The 20,488-nt window shown below is 42.2% G+C and overlaps 1 protein-coding gene across 1 annotated transcript; it reads right to left on the bottom strand.

Moving 5' to 3' along the window:
• Window positions 1–6,979: 6,979 nt before the first annotated feature.
• On the bottom strand, window positions 6,980–19,626 carry KLHL15 (kelch like family member 15). Its single transcript, XM_018570790.1, has 3 exons — window positions 19,399–19,626; window positions 14,725–15,436; window positions 6,980–8,096 (listed from the first exon to the last, which is right to left on the bottom strand). The coding sequence occupies exons 2-3, from the start codon at window positions 15,427–15,429 to the stop codon at window positions 6,987–6,989; spliced, it is 1,815 nt and encodes a 604-aa protein (XP_018426292.1). The 5' UTR covers window positions 15,430–15,436; window positions 19,399–19,626; the 3' UTR covers window positions 6,980–6,986.
• Between the last annotated feature and the right edge of the window lie 862 nt (window positions 19,627–20,488).

The following is a 20,488-nucleotide window of genomic DNA, read 5'->3' as shown; positions in this document are numbered from 1 at the left end:
CCACCATGGTCTTCAAAATGATAAGTGAAATGATGAGCCTTCCCATCACACACACACACACACACACACACACAACTCCCTATTGATGGTTGCAGTAGAAGTAGGAACCTGGAAACTCAGGGCGGAAATCTTACCAAAGATGTCCAACATATAAAAAAAAAAATAGCCAATCTCATTTTCAAGCACTGTTCTAAAACTGAAATTTTAGAAGAAAGAATACATTTTAAAGTATTTTTATCAGAACATATCTCCAAACCCTTGATATGCATATGATTGTTCCAGGACAGTGACTCACCAAGTAGTAAAAGGAGGGCTAAGGATAACAGCCCTGAAGCCTGCAGTCAGAATGCTCCCATATTCCCATAACAGGTTGCCTTTAATGTTAAGAAATTCTGGCACAAGGATAAAAAGTTAGGTGGAAGAAATCTGTGTTTCTGAATTAGAATTTAATATAACACTTACATAATATATAATGTATGTATAATAATGTAATATAATGTATGTATGTATGCATAACAACAAAAATAAGAATGCTCAGATCCATCAACTAAAAATAAGAATCAGTTATACAACTGACCTGAATGCACATTTATAGAGTATTAGGCTATGTATATGGGTATTTATAAATTATTTCTGCATCTACTGTGCACTGAAGTAAAGAACTAATATAGCTCTTACATGGGCTAAAATATTAATATTAATATATAATTTTAAAATATCCAGACTTGCATTTTAGAACATATTTTTATTAATAATAATAATAATATATCCCAAACACCTATCATGAAGCTAGGACTACAATTTTGTTACTATGTACAAAAATATAAAAAAGAATCTAGAAATATGTTGCGGTTTTGAAAGAAAATATTTGATTCGGAAATGCATGACACAGACCACTTGTCCTCAACCTGGCCCTCAGAAATCACAACGGATATACTTTGAGAACAGGTGAAGAATGAGGCTTCTGATTTAGGGATTCCAAACATTCTTCTATGAAGAAAACATAGGATCCAAGCTAAATGTGGGAATTGAATCATGTTTAAATGTGGCTTAAAGCTCTTGCCAAAAACTTACTCAACTGAAAAGAAATGTAGCAACACGGAGTCAGTTAACAAGGGTTAAACCTAACCCACCTGAATAAAAACTTCACATTTTGTAATAATGAGCCTGGAACAAAAGCAGAGACCAAACATGCTCACATCTACTTTCAATAAGCTTCTTAAGCACCCTACTTTTTCTTCACTGGAAAAATAGCTGGATGTGGTTGCCTAGTTCAAGGCTATAAGCCAGCTCCGAAGGCCCTCGGGAACAGCGATTCATAAACACCCAATTAGCAGTACTCAGCAGGAATCTGATTGTTTGGATTACACACACACACATACATACATACATACATACATATATATATATATATATATATATATGTATGTATTACACACATATATGTTCTTCGCTTACCTACTTACCAGTTTTGCGACCACTCGCACTTATGACGGACCGCTGATCGACCTTGCGCGTCAGTGCGCCGTGTCCTCCGATCTTCACTGCGGGTCCCGGTAAGTATTTTCATTGCCCGATGTACAGTACACTGTTCAGTACTGTACATCACCAACGCTATACAGTACTGTACTAATGCAGTACAGTACTGTATAGAGTTCCTCACTTAACGACCATTTCGTTTAATCGTTTAACGACCTGTTCGTAGGAACGGAACTCGGTCGTTAAGTGAGGAATACCTGTATACAAATACAAGTACTGATACCTGCCCAAGAACTCAGATACATTTTTGTTTAATTTTATGTGACAGTTTTTCTAAAACAATACAGACTAATGATTTTAGGACAGTGGTGGCGCGTACGTACGTACATAAATGCGTACATGCTTGGCTCTAGTAGTTCCCATATCCCTGTATATTTAAAGGACTCAAGAAACTCATCTAAATGTTTCTTGAACTTATCAATGACATCAGGGGTAACCACTCCTTTTGTAAGTTTAACAGGCTTTTGTAGCATTACATATGTAGAATGAGTGATCTATACCACTACTGATAGAAATAAAGTGGAGTCCAATTTAATTAATCAAACCAAAAACATCACTGGGAGAAGCCTCAGCTGTAAACTAGGGCTGCAACAACTAATCAACATAATCGATTATAATCGATTATTGAAAAAGTTGTCAACTTTTTCAATCATCGATTAATCGGCTTCCGATTGGTTGGCCTTGTTCACTGCTCCACACACGCTGCGCGCCACACCTCCTCCCCACCTCACGCTCGCTGCTGCCAGATCTGCCCACATCACGCTCACCGCCTGCCCAAATCCACGATCGGCACAGGGACGCGGGGAGAAGAAGTAAGGAGGAGCAGGTGTGGGGGGATGACAGCCACCGATAGACAGGCCCGATCTCAGAAACAAGTTGCTGGAAGACTGCTCAGGTAAGCCTGCACTTTCACACACATGGTTCTCTATAATGTATTGCTGGGATTTGTATTCCTCTATAGCGGATGGTACATGGTGCTGTATATTATACATAGGAATACAAATCCCAGCAATACATTATACACTGTGTGTATAATGTATTGCTGGGATTTGTTGTATTCCTATATAGCTGGTGGTATTCTGCATTGCGCTGTGTAGAGGACTACAAATCAAGGAATAATACATTATATAACGCAATGCGGAATACCACCAGCTATAGAAGAGTACAACAAATCCCAGCAATAATACATTATACAGTGATGCAATGCCGAATACCACTCGCTAGAGAGGACTACAACACCTAGCAAAACTACATTATACAACGCAATGCAGAATACCACCAGCTATAGAGGACTACAAAACCCAGCAATAGTACATTATAAAGTGCAATGCAGAATACCGCCAGCTATAATGTACTATGGCTGGGATTTGTTGTATTCCTCTATAGCTGGTGATATTCTGCATTGTGCTGCATAATGTACTATTGCTGGGATTTGTAGTCCTCTGTAGCCGATGCCATTCTGCATTCATTGCTGTATAATTTTACACTTTTCATTTCACTATATTGCACACCACACTTTTTTTTTTCTTTTTTACTTCCATTGCTCCAAGCTTGCTCCTGTGATGGACTACAATCTCTATACAAACTAGTAGTCCCATCACTGGAGCCATTTTTTAAAATGTATTTTATTTTTTAATTTTTTATCCGATTAACCGATTAATCGAACTTAATAATCGGCTAACTAATCGATTTTGAAAATAATCGTTAGCTGCAGCTCTACTGTAAACTATCAATCTCAAACTCCTGAGGTCATACTAAGTCTAGGACATTATTGATGCCCTGGAACTAGTATATGGGCATAGTATGCAACTTCATTCTGAAGCTGGTTATAAGATGTATGTTAGGTTATAGTCCGGTCATGCTGACTGGTGAGACACCCTAAATGTTTTCAAGCCCTGCGCATTGCATTTATTGAACCTTGTACCACATCACTGGTGTCCAGCCCAAGGGCCTGCCCCCGCCTCTGACACTTTTCACCCCATCACGGGCATACATGACGGTGAAACGCGTCAGTGGGCCGGACCTTGGGCGGGACACCAGTGATGTGGTACAAGCTTCAATAAACTATTCCAGCGGAATCCGGTGTGCGGTCAGCTTTCCTTCTGTTTTTAGGGGCAAACACGGAAACACATCCTAACAATACTAATTTTTAAAGCAAACCTGTCAAGACAGAAATATGGAAGCTCCAAATGGATATTAAAGGAATTCTGTACTGACAAAATACCTAGGCTGCCACCGCTGAGTTCTCTTTTTAAAAATGCCATTTGTCTAGAAAGTGGCTTTGATTCACAGTCACTGCCAAGGAACAATAATGTAGATCTGTAGTTCCGACTCTCCTGTTACTTTACTAGCTTCATATGTGTTCCTGGTCAGCAAGGAAATATTGAGGCCAGAGATGGCCATGCAACCAGCATATTCAGCTAAAGGCCAGAAATAGTCTTTCAATATGCATCTCTAGGACAGGCATGCTTGTAGAAGAACTCCAGGAAAACTTTTTCTTAACCCTTGCATTAGGGCTACCCCCACACTAAAAGAGTTAAGTGCTTGTTAAGTTATACTCAACAGAAGCTCCGAGACGGCCAGCAGTCACAGCACTCCCCTCCAGCCTGTCCCCTCCTCCACTAACACATTGGAATCTTCCTCAGCATCCTCACGTCTATACACTACATATAGATGTGATGAGTTGTGGGACCTTAGACCACTGGAGAGGAGGGGCAGAGACACTGGAAGGATCGATCTAAGAGCAAGCTGCCTTGAAGAATCGGGTGAATATAGTTTTTTTTTTTTACTTAGGCACAAATGAGTAGTTAACTGTGGAAGTACGGGGGATAGCCCCACTGCAAGGGTTAAATAATTTTTTCCTGGAGTTCTTTATCCCTTGCTTCACTGCTTAGCGAGTCATTGATCCAGAACAAGAACTGAATACCTTACAAAGTGCCATAAATAAAAAAATAAAAAAAGTGCTCAGTTAAATTCAAGCATCCCCATACAAATTTAAAACCATTTAGCCATCCTGTCTTCATATTATGAGCTTATCGGGTTCTCACATTTCTTACACTGTATGAGTCACACACTTTCTTGAACATTTGCTGGATATCACCCTGGAGATCTTCATTCAAAAAAGGTAACCCCCACAACCCATACTTCACAGGAGTAGTGTTGGTATTGTGGCTTGTCTAAGAATTACATTATATCTCCTGTCCCCTGTAACAGTATAGTAAAGTTGAAATGTTGCCGGACATTCTCTACCCGATAAGAAAAAGCACATAAAGCCAGTAAACCACAGCACGAATTTGAGCAGATTCCTGCTTGATCAGCTGAAATTTGATTCGTGGGTGGCTCTCCCCGGCACTGCCCAAGTCAATTTTTCAATTGCCTTTTTGCCAAAGGAGCTGGGTACAAAATGGTCAACTGAACTGCAGTCAGTCAAACACCAGCAATCACTGTTAAGATATTTGGACAGCGGGGGCTGTCAGAATAGGACAGCCTTGCAGCACAGATGGCCAAATCTCCCGTTTAGAAGGCAGCACGCAAGAGATCTATGCATGTATGGCCAGATTTAAGGTACACATGCATATCAATTACGTGCTTCCCCAGGTCCAAATCAAGATTCTGCCATTTCCTGCTTTCTGCTCCGGTGGGCAGATTCTGTGTAAGGCTGGAGCACTCAGTGGCTGCTCAAGCAGAGGGAGCCAATCATATACCTTTTATATAGCTTGTGTTTTTATTTTGTTTTATATGTGTATATGGAGAGATTATATGTGTCACATTGGAGAGATATACTCTCACTTCCTGTTGAGTCTACAGGACAGGAAGTGAAGGGAAATATGCCCAATGAAGCAGACAGGGCCAAAAAAATATCCAACACTCATTCGGCTTTAGATATACTTTAACATGCAAAAAATTATATTCAATTGAAAATGTTACACGTTCCAGTCCGGTGCATTAAAACAGAAGTTAAATATAGTTGTGTGTACTGCATTCTGCACGTCACCAGAATGAACAGAATGACTTGGCTTCATAGAGCTGCTTATGGAAGGCAGTAGGCAGGGGTTATAAACAAAGGGGGTCTAATTGCAAAGCTACAATTTTGCTGAAAGTGACAAATTCAGGTTTGTGTTTTAGTAGAATGATAGTAAGCACTAGTTCAATGTAAAATGACCACACAACAGAGCCCCACTGCAGTTTCAGAAATACAACCACTTGTGAGAGAGATGGGAAAAAGTACAGTGAATGGTGTCCCAAAGACTTTAACAGATGCGTAGAAAGGCTTTCAACAGAAACACGCGTAGTAGGAGCTGCGTGTGGCCACTGTCCCACACCATTACATAGTGGTCCATGGTGGTAACAAGCAGACACAGGGCAATACCCACAACTGTTGCAAATGATGTGTGATGGGAGAAGATAAGTTAGTTTGCATATCAGCAGCCTCCATAGTTTACAGAGCCAAAACCATAATTATGTTCTATTTAAAGCTCTTAAGAGTTTTTCAAATTTGAAGGTTTTTATTTACACTGGAGTCCTTTTTAAATATTAGTATGCCAAAAGGCATATTAAGAAAGATAAAATTCCCAAGGCTTTCTACAAGGTCTCAACAAATATCTACATGTGTTTGAACTATGCCTAAATCAACCTCATCTGACTGCCATGTGTTTGAGTTACCCGTTCCTAGTGGTGTTTTATATACCCGACGTAACTTTCAGACTGAAACTACTAAGGATGTGGCAGCAATAAGGAACAATAGAGGTAGCAGGAGGCCTGAGTCGAGCATATTGACCAAAAACAGATTTGCTGAGGAAAGTTTAGAGAAGAAGAAGAAGATCAGTCACTTGTCTCCTCTCATACCCTTTATGCAGTGCTTTATGGACAAAACATGGAAGCTTTGATTGCCCCTCTGTCCAGAAAGGTGGTATAAAAAAAAAACAAAAAAAAAACATGCATGCATTTTCATTTGAAAACTGACAGTATATTGCTCATGGGAAGTAATCAACTTTACCTCCCCAGAACTAGCATGGGCAACATTTAACATTGCATAATCAACCTTAACATTTTCAGATAATATTTCACAATGAGCTTTTCTTGAACAGATAATGTTACTTTACCATGTCACTGGAAAATGTTGAGATAATGGGGGGGGGGGGGGGGGAATTATAATATATAGTACATGCAATGAAGACATTTCACTAAAATAAATGGGGGGAAAAAAAACGTTAAAAAAAATATTATAAAATCTTGCTCACAACAATCTATCACACTGACATACCAAGTTTGCATGAATCGAACCAGACCCATTCAAAGTTATAGGTATTTTCTAATTAGATTGCTCCCTGCTTCACCTAGAACAAATACCACCGTACACCAAAGAACGGGTAAAATTGTGAACTCCTTTAGGACTCAGGTAAACAAAAAAAAAAAAAAAAAAAGGACAGTTTATTTTTAGCTGTTGTTCAAGTGCAACGTTTCACATGCTCTAAAACATATTCTGGAAAATGCAGGCTGCATACTTGTAGGCCATCTAATTTGCAAGGCATTCTGGGGTACTCGTCTTCTTTCCATTTGTTTTCTTCCGGATCAAATGTTAAGATAGAGTCACTATAATGGCCATTGTAACATAGCCCACCGAGTACCATTATTTGTTTGTCCAGCACAGCCACACCATGACCACTCCTTCCGATAGGCATAGATGCTAGAATGGTCCACTGATCTGTTTCCGGATCATATACCTCAGTAGATGGACATCCCTGCGATTCAAAGGAGGCCCTTAGTATGACACAGACACCCCCAAAGACATAGAGTTTACCATTGTAAGAGATCATTTTGTGAAAACATCTGGCGTAGTTCATTTTGCATTTGTTTTCCCAGCAGTTGGTGTGCACTTGGGTTCTTCGGGTTCTTTGCTCCATTGTGCCTTCTTTGCTAGGGTCAAACACACAGACTTGCTTAGATGTTGAAGAGGATGTAATTCCACCAGTGATGAACAGCTTATTATTGAGAACTGTACCCTCATGGCCATACTTGTTTACTGGATACGGGGCCACAAGTTCCCATTTGTTTTCTACTATATCATAACGTTCTGTCGAGTAAAATGTTTCATCACGCGTCCTGCCAGCAACAGCATAGATATATCTCCCAATAACACCTACTGCAAACTCCGACCGAGGTACAGACATATCAGACATCCGAACCCAACTGTTTTGCCTTGGGTCATATCTAAACACTTTGGATGATGCGTGAAATTCTCCATCTGGACCCAGTTCTTCTCCTCCAAGCAAAAAGACAAAGTTGTTAACAATGGCAAGGCAGTCAGGTCGAAGAGGTACCAGCGGACCTTCGAGTTCCCACCACACTCGTGGTTTGTGCAGCAAAAGAATTTTGCTGTTGACCATGCTGTGTCCAATCATGCCTCTGAATACTGCTGTTTGAGGTTTTGCTGAACGAATATGATTGGACTTCATATCCATCAAAGGTTGCTCACTTACATTGTGAAAGTAATTTAGTGCCAACTCCACTTCTTGTCTCAGCTGACGTGAGTATCTGTAAAACTCAGAGGTTTTTACCTGCAAAAGAGAAAACAATGTAAAAATTGCACAATTTATTCCACCATGAAGTCCAACCAAAAATACTAAGACTTACATTAGTTTTAAATGGGGCAAGGTAAAACTGTTGCTACATATCTTCATATGCTTCTCCAAGCTACTAAGTACAATATGCCCATGTAGACTATAAACACCCACTTAAAATCTTCTGAGTATGACCTTAGTGCAAATTGTCTACATCAACATGAGACATGGTAAAAACTCTGACTCTACACCAGATCTACATTATAAAGTGATATATAACTAAGGCTACCCAGACATATGTTGATTTCTCTCGTTTGTCCAAGTAGGCAGAATGGGAGAAATCACTTGATTATCCCACCCATGCTAAACAGAGTGGATGCACCCATGGTTGTCAGAATACCTCAACAATTGGTTGCAGTCACCGTTCAGCTGACAATGTTTTGCCTGGCCCCTTCCATGTTCCAGAAGTTTGTCAAAGCAGTTGGTGCTAACAAGACCACCCAATGGTTCAAATCTCCACCGAAACGGCTGAAATTCGATTCATGTACGACTAGCTTAAGCGCAGAGCTCCTAAACTTTACAAACCAGAAGGCCATACTACAAAACAAAAACAAAAAAAACAAAAAAAATCAATTCTTTATATAGAACACCATCAGCCAAAACTCTGTTTTGCTTTTGGATACAATGGGCAATGATTGTAATTGGTCAGGTTTTTAGTGCTCTTCTTTTGTGGGACAGAAAGTTTAAAGAAATCTCCCCAACAGGACTGCAGATTGGAATGAAGACGAGACATGGGGTCGAACCTCTACTGTCTCTATCCAAAACTAATGAAGATGTAAGACTATCTGCAAGGAGTTCCCATGCTCCCCCTGTGCTTGTGTGTGGGTTTCCTTCGTGTACTCCAGTTTCCTCCCACACTCCAAAGACATGCTGGAAGGTTAATTGGCTCTTGTCTAAACCGGTCCTGTATGTATGCGAGATAGGGACCTTAGATTGTAAGCTCCTTGAGGACAGGGATTGATGTAAAGCGATGCGTAAATTGTCAGCGCTATATAAAATACCTGTAATAAATAAATTATAAATAAATGTAAAAAGGTTTTAGAAGGTGTTAAACCAAAAAAACTATGCTTCCAAAATATAAGCTAACAGAAATTTAAAAGGCGAAAAAAAAAATAGGAAAAGAAAAAAAACCTTCAATTTCAGAACTCCTGTATATGAAGTGATCACATGCTTACTGTAATTTCAAAATGATTACCATGCAAGGAATGTGAGACATTAGAGAAGCTACATTAGAGGATTATTACTCAGTTTTGTTTGGATACAACTGTATGTCTATGGGCACTCTGCAGACACTTCCTGGACATTAGATATAAGAAAATAAATTGACTATATTGGATTTTCTTGGTCAATTGTTCCCTTGAGAGGCTGGCACAAGGAATGTCAACTCCTTACAGAAGCATGTACGCTGGACTCAAACTATCATACATTTGTATGTCAAGATAATTCTGCAGTTTCAGGTCTATAGGGAACATCAGCAAGAAACAAGTGTATTTCCACTTCCGCCGCAAAATTGGTAAAACACCTATTTTTAGGGCGTGAAAAATTTTAGGGTGTCTCACCAGTCAGTCAAAAATGTCACAAGTCAGCATGACCGGACTATAGCCTTGCAATTTATGTTAAAAAATTTTAGGGACACAGAGCTTTCTTTTGGTGGTATATAATATAATATAATCACCACCACTATATAATGAAAAAAGTACCGAAAATTTTAAAAAATAAAAATGTTTTCTCTATGTTATGTTAAAAAAAACATATAAAAGACAGGGTCACTTCGGCTAAATAGACACCAAACATGTCAAACTCTAAAATTGCGTGCGCCCGCATAATCACAAAAAAATACCATACCCAAAATTGACTATAGGCGACGCTTTAAAAGCTTTTACTGCTAAGAAGCCCCCTATGTGATGGCCAATTTACACAGACAGGTCTTCTTTATGGAGAAATCAGGGTTCTCTAGGACCCCTAATATAACCTAGGTACCCCCAAAGAAGCTGATGAAGCAGAGATCTGCTTCACCAGCTTCCCTCCAGCTACAGAAGCTGGAGAATGACAGCTGAATGCGGAAGTGATGTAATATACATTACTCCTGCATTCATAGAGCGAGGAGGAGCTCAGAGGGAGATCATGTGATGATCTCCCGGTGATCTCCGGTGACAGAGCCGCCCTGCGGATGCCGAGCCCTCACCGGACACAACGAGGATCGGCAGAGGGGGGGCACACACCAGCACGCATATTACAAGCGATCTAGCATCTCTACAGCCACCCGCCGGATTGGTTGTATGTAAACCGCGCTGCTACTCGTCCGGCTCCGGTGTCCTCCCGTCACACACAGGAGAACGAGTTAATTTTCAAGCCCTAGTAATATGTGTAGTTGTTACATGCTATAAAGCCATCCTTGTACTGTCACCAGCTAGTGGCAGGTCTTTTCCATCATGTTTGCAGTTGTTCTGACTGACATATACACCCCAATACACATTGGAGGGAATTTATCAAAACGGGAGCAGACAAAATGTGGAGCAGATTTGCATAGCACCCAATCAGCTTCTCTCTCTCATTTTCAAATCTCAACTGAGCAAACTGAAGAGAGATACTGATTTTTTTGTACTATATATATATTTACTATATAATGAAAATTTAGAACAAAAAAAATGTTTTCCCTGCGTTATGTTAAAAAACATTTATTCTTACCCATATTTTTGGTAAACATCGGGTTAATAGTCACCAAACATATCAAGCCTTAACATTGCGCATGCTCGCAAAAAATGACCACACCAAAAATTGTCCACAGACGACGCTTTTACTGCTCATCAGTTTAGTGTTATCAGTGATTAATGGCCCTAGAATTATTGCTCACACTCCGATGTTCGCAGTGATATGTAGCATGTGTGGCACAATACTCGTTTCCGCACGCGAGGCATGTTTGCGTGTGTATGTGGGGGGGGCGGAGGACCTAAAAAAAAAAAGTTTTTTATTACTCTATTTTTACACTTAACTTTATTGACCTCACACAGGGGGTTCTTAGCACCCTATGTGATAGTCCTCTTTATGGAGACATCAGGGGTCTTTAAGACCACTAATGTCACCTAGGGACCCCATAGAAGCAGAGATCTGCTTCACCAGCTTCTGAAGCTGGAGAGTGACAGCAGAATGTGGAAGTGATGTAATGTACATCACTTCCTGCATTCCGGGATTGGAGCTGGTGTACTGAGCTCACTTTGATCTCCTGTCACAGAGCAGCCGTGCCGGTGCCAGCAGGTCTCGGGACAGGCAACGGCAGTGACAGCTGCTAATACAAGCGATCGAGCGTCTGTGTAATTACAACGGCCGGCGGGGAAGCTACTCGTCAGGCTCCGGCGTCCTCTCGTCAGACAAGAGGATTTTTCATGTAACATTTGTTAAATGTTCTCATTCACATCACATTCACAAATTTAAATTACTTTTTACTTGGGCTGGGGTTTCATGAGGGATAGTTTCTACTTCCTTTAAATCATTATAATTTTGTAAAGTAGATTTCAACACTACCTGCGCTAGGAAACAAGCCCGAAGGATTAAAAGCCTGGCTCCTACATTGTATGTTAATGAAGTTAATGAGAGAAACACAGTCCTCAAATTTCGGTCTAAATCTTTCTATAGGGAAAGATCACTGCGAAAACTAATTTTTAAAATTTTTTATTAACATATAGAAGGCGTTTTCTCAAATTCGACTGCAAAATGCCAATATAATTACAAGCTAAAATAAAGTGGCAAAATCCTCAAATTAGGAGCCAGCAACAATTTTAAGGTGTCGGGGGAACATGTCCTTCCAGTGTTCCAGTTGTAATTTTGCTTTCCCCCTCGTTCCCAGGATTTGTCCAGTCCTGGCAGTGGGGCCATCTTTTGCAGACTTTAATATTACTCTGCATTGGTTTTTTCAGAGCTAAACTACCTAAATATTTTGTAATCTCACTTAACTACAGCCCTATTAATTGGTCCAACTAGTGACATTTTATTTCACTTTATTAGGTACACCTTGCTAGTACTGGGTTGGACCCCTTTTGTCTTCAGAACTGCTTTAATTCTTCGTGGCATTGATTCAACAAGATGATGGAAACATTCCTTAGAGTGTGGTCCATACTGACATGATAGCATCACACAGTTGCTGCAGATTTATTGGCTGCGCATCCATGATGCGAAGCTCCACCAGCCTGAACCGTTGATACAAGGTAGGATGGATCCATGCTTTCATGTCGTTTACATCAAATTCTGACCCGACCATCCGAATGTCGCAACAGACATCGAGACTCATCAGACCAGGCAACGCTTTTCCAATCTTCTTGCAAACTGTAGCCTCAGTTTCCTGGTCTTAGCTGACAGGAGTGGCACCTGGTGTGGTCTTCTGTGGCTGTAGCCAATCTGCTTCAAGGTTCAATGTTTTCTGTGTTCAGAGGTGGTATTCTGCATACCTCGGATGTAATGAGTGGTTATTTAAAAGGAGAACTATGGGGTCAGTGTTTTTCCCCATAGTTCTCATTAGGGTAACAGGAGGACACAAACGAGCTACAGCTCGCGGTATACTGAGACGCCGCAGCGGATCCGGACTTAGATGACGGGATCCGCCCAGCTGCGTGAGTGACAGCTGGCTCTGCCTATCCAGAGGCAGAGCCAGCTGTACACGCCCACTCCCCCGTCCGTTCCGCCAGTCAGCTGGAGAGGGGAACCCAGCCCCCCCCCCTGCCCCGGCAGAGAGCCGTGACAGGATCGAGAGGCGAGCGAACACCGTATGTGTTCGCTCACCTCCCGATCTACTGAGCCGACCTGCGACAGTCTCATTTGTCACAGGTCGGCTAGAACTATGAGGTGAGTGAAAAGCACTCACCTCATAGTTCTCCTTTAAGTTACTGTTGCCTTCAGCTTGAACCAGTCTGGCCCTTCTCCTCTGGCATCAACATGGTATTCCTGCCCAGAGAGCTGCCACTCACTGGATATTTTCTCTTTTTCAGACCATTCTCAGTAAACCCTAAGGCCCCATTCACACGTAGCGACATATCTTTTGCAGCGGCCGGGATAGCGCGACTTTCGGGGCGACGTTAGCGCGACCTTCTCCGTCGGGCTCCATTAGAAAAAAGTAAAATCCGCCAAAAAAAGGGTCCTGTAGAAGGGACTTGCGACTGCGACATAGAGCTAAGACAGCTCCATTGAATATCATTAGCCGGTGACTTCTCACGATATCGCGCAGCAAAAATGCACGATATCGTGGCGGAAATCGCGCAATATATCGCTACATGTGAATGGGGCCTAAAGATGGTTGTGTATGAAAATCCCAGTAGATCAGCAGTTGCTGAAATACACAGACCAGCCCGTCTGGCACCAACAACCATGCCATGTTCAAAGTCACTTAAAATCACCTTTCTTCACCATTCTGATGCTCGGTTTGAACTTCAGCAGACCATCTTGACCATGTCTACAGGCCTAATTGTATTGAGTTACTGCCATGTGATTGGCTGATTAGAGATTTGTGTTAACGAGCAGTTGAAGAGGTGTACCTAATAAAGCGGTCAGTGAGTAAATAATACCTATTCAGGTCATAAGCAATTCTCTGGTGTTTGTAAGAGAAAGGAAGAAAAAAAGTCAACTCCAATCTGTCCTCCAAATATCCAGTTATTTCCACCATTGTGTACCACCATCTTGTGCCTTGCAAACCATAGAAGGTAAAGTAATGCTGTCAATCAAAGACATCTACTCTTTGTAATATGCGTTACTTCCTGTTATGGATTGCATATCAGGAGGAGCGGTTGGGGGGGGGGGGTTAGAACTTAGCAACTGACTTCTTACAAAAGGTTTACTTTTTTTTATCAATAACAGCAATGTTAAGTCTGGTTAGGCCAGACACTGAGAAAAGGATGGAATTTGAAAATGCTAAGAGAATTATGAAGGCATGACAATGTTTATGTTGGAGAACATCATATTAGGAAGCAGGGTCTGCATGAGTTGACCTATATGTACCTGCACTTAATGTAATCCTCTACTTTGCCCAACCAATCAGGAATTCAGGCAGCGAGCCCGGCTTTCTGATTGGCCGGGAAGCAGGCTCCATGACCCCTCGTTACCTGGTAATGAGGGAGCATGAAGCCCGCTTCCTGACCATTTAGAAAGCTGGACGACGAGCCATTACATGCTGCCCGGCTTCCTGATTGGCCGGGAAGCGTGTCATTACGCACCCCCTCACTTCCTGATTGGTGACAAGGGAGCATGGAAGTTCCGGTATCGGGCTGGACATCGGAAGCATTTGGGCGAGTAGGAGTACTCGCCCAAATACTTGGTATCGGCACCGTTACTACTATCGTAATGTGTGCATCCCTAGCTTAAACTGCAATAGACTGGAACAGTTTATTTGCAATACTGAAAACTTAATAAAAAAACAAGAGAACACAGTTATCAATGATAAAAGTGGGTTCTCTGCAGCTTCTATTTACTTCTTCCATATATTTGTTTTGCTGTCTAAAGGGTCTAGCTATTTCTTACCCATTAGAAAAGTGAGGCCCTAGCTAGTTGATAAATCCTATCTAGGGGTTTCAAACTCACCAACCTTCTCACAGACATGGGATGGGGTCATCAAACAAAACCTGATGTTCTGAATAATGGCATCTGTGTGTCTCCAGCGTCTCCTATCATGTCGTAACCAGGTCTGAACAGCTTCATAGAGCTCAATCTCAGGAAACCGGCTCAGACGATCATTGTCCAAATAGCTCTTGAGTTTTTCATAGGTAAGGTAGGAGAGGAAGTCAGGTCTAGCCATAAGGGGAACAAAGTTTTCCAGGAGAAAGGCATCAAGTTTCTCCCTCACACCTTCTACATCCACACTGAAATCGTCTAAAAGCCTCATGATCTCTGCACAGTTGTCCAGGCAAATTTTTGCCATAAGGAAAGAGCAGCAAAACTTCACTACTTCTGTAAGCTGAACATACATAGCGGCCTGTAAAATTTCATGGACGGAAGCCATGCTGAGGTCAATGGTCCCATAGTACATAAACTGAAGGACATGGCTAAAGCCTGTGGCTGTCAATCCCTTTAGGTAGATTTTGTCCTGGTCACGTTCTCTCATGTCGGCTGTGAACATGATGCGGAAGTAATCACTCTGTGTGGCCAGCAGAGCTTTGTGGGCTTGGAACTGGTGATCTTCTATCACTAGAGTGACGTCAACCAATAGGCCTTCTTCATATAGTGCCCTGAAGCCACCAGAGACACTGCTATCATGGATTGAAGAAGTAAACCCTTCCACGTCCCCAGCCATGAATTACCTGAAAAAAAAAAAAAAAAAGTTAAAAAAAAAAAAAAATGGATATTGGTATGCTGACATGAATTATAAATAATAGTGAATATTAAAGTACAAGCTGGCTTGAAACTTACAGAAATACTAACATAATGCAAAACAATAGAAAAAAGTACTGCAGTGTCACTCTACATAATTATGAAAAATGTCAGCAAACAACAGCCATTTAAAGTAGATAGAAAGGCTAAACAATAAACCAATTGACTTTAAAATGTTGTGACAAAAGCATATTGTTTGACAATCTCAACTATTTAAAGTTATATTAAAGCTTCTGAGTTTTTTTTTCAATATATATTTACAACTTGGGAGGCCCACCTTTGTATATAACTTTTGTTCTTCTTTAAAAGTGTTTTGTTTCTCATTTTCTGACCAACCAGGAAGCCGGGCAGCAGGTCATGACCCACTGCCCAGATTCCTGATTGGTTAGGAAGCCAGGGTGCCTCAAGCCGGTTTGTTCGATAGAACATCAGCTTCCCAGGCAATCAGGAAGTCGTGGCCACAATACCTCGGGATGTCGGTATTGGCGAGTACCGAAAAAAAAATATCGATACTTGAAACCGAAAAACTGTCATCAGTGCATCCCTAAACCCAAACCTCTGGGTAGGGGGAAGCACGCCCCCTATATATGTCACATGTATATAATGTAATTTGGACAGTCCTGTCTCCAGCCGCTGTCAATCACTGGCTTAAAGGAGAACTATGAGGTGAGTGATTTTCACTCATCCTCATAGTTCTAGCCGACCTGTGACAATGAGACTGTCACAGGTCGGCTCAGTAGATCGGGAAGTGAGCGAACACATACCGGCGCTCGCTCACTTCTAGATCCTGTCACTGCATAAAGCCGTGACAGGGGAGTGACTGGATTCCCCCCTCCCTGCTCCGATCCGCCAGCGCTGACTGGCAGAACGGACGGGGAGGGGGCGGGTACAGCTGGCTCTGCCTCTAGATAGGCAGAGCCAGCTGTCACTCACGCAGCTTGGTGGTTTCAGACATAGTTGTCGGGATCCGTTTCAGCTGCGGCGTCTCAGTATACCGCGAGCTGTAGCTCGCAGTATACTGAGCTTTGGGTGACAGGAGGACGCTAGTTTGTGTCCTCCCGTTACCCTTAGGAGAACTATGGGGAAAAGCCCTAACCCCATAGTTCTCCTTTAAAGGCAGGAAGAGGGAGGAGCAGCTTTCTGCAATAGGATTCGGCACTTTGTTTTCTATCCACGCAAGCAGGGTAGGGAGAGACATACTCTGTACCAGCAGGGAGCGCACACATAAAGGTGGCTCCACGGGACTCTGCAAGGGGATGGAGCCACCTAAACACAGGAACATGAGAAGGGGGCATTTTCACAGAGGGAAAGCAGAGCAAATACAGCCTTTGAGAGAAGGACACACAGCAATCATGGTAAATGCTGAGCTCTGCAGCACTATATGATTTTTAGTTGTGAGGCCTTAATATCCCTTTCATGAAGATTTAAAAGAGAACTATGGGGTAAGTGTTTTTACCCATAGTTCTCCTTTGGGTCACGGGAGGACATATACTATACTCCTCCCGTGACCCAAAGCTCAGTATATAGTGGGCTATGGTCCGCGATATACTTAGCGCCACAGCCGGGATGGATCCAGACAATACTGTCTAGACCAGTGGTTCTCAACTCATGGGTCGCGACCCAAAAGTGGGTTGCGACACCTTCTGCAGTGGGTCGCGGCGTCCTTCCTGCAAAAAGCGGCCCATGTTCAGGAGGGAGACAGAGGGGTGATTTGTGCGAGCCAGCCTGTGGGAACTATATATTGAAAACTGTTCCCTCTCATACACCCCCCTGCGCGTGAACTGACCCGGGGAAATCGGGGACCATTTCCTCACTTTCGGGCGGCGGAATAATATGGAGAGGCGGAATAATATCGAGAGAATGAGCTGGTCCCGCCTCTTAGGGGCGGAGCTAGGAGGGTCGTCTCTTAGCTCCGCCCCCTGGTCGGCAAGACGAGGAAGAGGGCCGGTAAGTTTGGAGTGGGAGGGGGGGGCTGGGAAGAGAGAGAGAGTGTGTGTGTTTTGCTGGGACTTGTAGTCCTGCATAGCTGGTGGTAATCTGCATTGCTATATGATGATTATACAGCAATGCAGAATAGCACCATCTATGTAGGACTACAAGTCCCAGCAATGCATTATAGGGTGGGGTTTGGATGCTGGTGGTATTCTGCATACCTTACTTTTATTATAATGTATTGCTGGGACTTGTAGTCCCGCATAGCTGGTGGTATTGTGCATTGCTGTATGAAGATTATGTAGCAATGCAGAATAGCTCCATCTATGTAGGACTACAAGTCCCAGCAATGCATTATATTTTTTAGTAGGGATACACCAGTGTTAATAGTTAGTGTTGCCTTCCCAGAGACCATGGAAGCTGAGAGAAGTAGGCAGGCTGGCAGGGAGAGGTTTGCAGTTTTGTTAATAATGTGTGGTGAACAGATAAAAACAGATCATAATGTCCATGCTGCTAGCTCTTCCCCTGTCAGTGCAGAAGCTGGGAAAGGGGGGGGAGGGGAGCATTAGCAGGGGCTCTGCTGCTCATTTTCTATAAGTATTGCCGCCCAGATCACTTGTAGCAGCCTACTTGTGTGGCGTACCACCACCCCCCCGCACCACCACCCTCCGTAGTTTTCAGGGTCCCCTGGCAAATTCATTCAGGATGGAGAGAATTGATAAAGTGATAAAAAAATAATAAAAATTTAAAAAAAGAAATTAAAACCAACCCTGCCGCCCTACCATCTGCCTGCAAATAAACACGTGCACATGGGGCATGCGTGTGTACTTAAAGGACGATTGTGCCATACAGGTTAGGTATCACTGCGAATGTGAAACTATTTTTGGGTCGCAACTTAATGACCAAGGACAAATGTGGGTCCTGAGGTTACACAGGTTGAGAACCACTGGTCTAGACCCTCCCAGCTGCATGAGTGACAGCTGGCTCTGCCAATCTAGAGGCAGAGCAAGCTGTGCCTGCCCCTCCCCATTCCTCCCTCCAGTGCTAGAAGATTAGAGAGGGGAGGGATCCTTGCGGGGAGCGATGACTGACAGTCACTGCAGGGAGACGATCAGGAAGAGAGCGGATTGGCGGCATGTTTCTGTTCACTTCCCGATTAATAGAGCCGACCTGTGACAGCTTCTTTGTCACAGTTCAACTCTAACTATGAGGATGAGTGGAAAATCACTCACCTCATAGTTCTCCTTTAACTCCTGAGCTTAGTGTCACTTAAAAGGGAGAATTGTCAGCTTCTGGGGTTTACATGCACATTAAAGACAATCCTGGACCACACTGACCAAATAACCTCTTTGCAGTTTTAAATGGACTTTCTATGAAAAGACACACATAGGTAAGCCCAAATCTATCAATCTTATTGCTGCATGCAAAGAGCTTTAAATTCAATATTTGCCAATGCCCCCGATAGATTTGAGTTGTACATGACAGTGGTCACTTGTGCACATTTCTGATGCAGGACATGCCTTTTCTTTGATAATGGATCACAGTGATTGTGCTTTTACATTGCAAATGTATTGCCAGGTCTTCAGCTACAGACCGATGGATTGCATGCGAGTTCCTCATAACCGTTCAGCAAATACTAACTGCACTGCCTGACATACTGCTAATCACCCAGAATTCACATATAAAGCATGATTATTCAGGAAAACACAGGAGGGGATTGAGAGTCCAGAATTTCCAATTAAAGCTTCTCACAGACAACACACAAGCTGCCATTCTCCTACAATTCCCAGCATGCTTTGTCAGGAATGGACTGCCATTGTAAGCTATCCCCCCACACCTACAGGCTCACAGGTATGTGGTGAACACTTCATACTGTGGGGTGACACCGGAAAGGTGAATAGGACATGTGTGCGGGATGGTAGAAGCGTGCTGCAATGAATGCAACGCACCCTATACTCACCTAACAGCAGACACACTGGAGGGATCGCTCCTGCACCGAGTCCTGGGTGTAACATCCGTCCTTATAGTCTACACATCATCACCACCGCCGCTCTCTGCAAATTCACACATCCCCAGCCACGCTCCTCTGCCGCCTTCCGTTTTTTAATGACCGCTCAGACACCCACACCTTACTACCCACAGCGCTCACACCAACAACCAACCTCTATGGGCCAGAGCCGGAAGTCGAGTCACGAGTCCGCCAAAAGTGATTGGCTGCCCCATCCGATAGTCTTACCTGATTTGCCCATTTTTTTGCTTCCCGGTCCGCCCATTCCGCCGCCGCCGCCTTCCATTCCGTACGTACGCTCCATTGCCCTTATCAAAGATGGCCGCGACAATAAAGTATACATGCAGGGAACAATGTGGAGGCTGCCTGTCTTCACCAGGGATGGAAACACTGAAGGCTATATTATTATGATGATGATAATAATTTTTATATAATACGTTTTTTAAAAATTGTTTTAGGATGTCTGTCAGATAATTATTTGATGATCGAGACACCTGTTGAAAATAATAATTATTAGTTACATAGCAAGTTTTTATTATAATAATAATAATAGTAATAATTGTATTAATATAATAATAACAAATGTTTTATGCTGTCTGGCAGGTAATATAATAATAACAAATGTTTTAGGCTGTCTGTCAGGGATTAATTTGATGACTTGGACACCTGTTGAAAAATAATATTAATAATAATTCTTATAAGAGAGCTTTTATTTTTTAAAGATGTCTGTCGGAGATTATTTTGATGAGTTTCTTAGATACCTGTTGAAAAATAATAATCATTATCTATATAGCAAGTTTGTATTGTCTATTCATAACATTAATACAAATAAAATAATAATTATTATTTATTTACTGAGTTTGTATTGTTTTTAAGATGTCTGTCAAAGTTTACATGGATGTGTTACACTTTTTAATTTGGCAACTTTGTCTCGAAAGATTCTCATAGAGTAGTTATTAAGCAATTTTTGTTTGACCTTTGTAATAATAATAATAACAATATATGAATATTATTACTACTATTATTTACATAGAAAGTTTTG

This window comes from Nanorana parkeri, unplaced genomic scaffold, assembly GCF_000935625.1.
Source record: "Nanorana parkeri isolate BGI_ZX_2015 unplaced genomic scaffold, ASM93562v1 scaffold1597, whole genome shotgun sequence".
Lineage (NCBI taxonomy): Eukaryota > Metazoa > Chordata > Amphibia > Anura > Dicroglossidae > Nanorana > Nanorana parkeri.
This window is presented reverse-complemented; position numbering and strand designations above follow the sequence as displayed.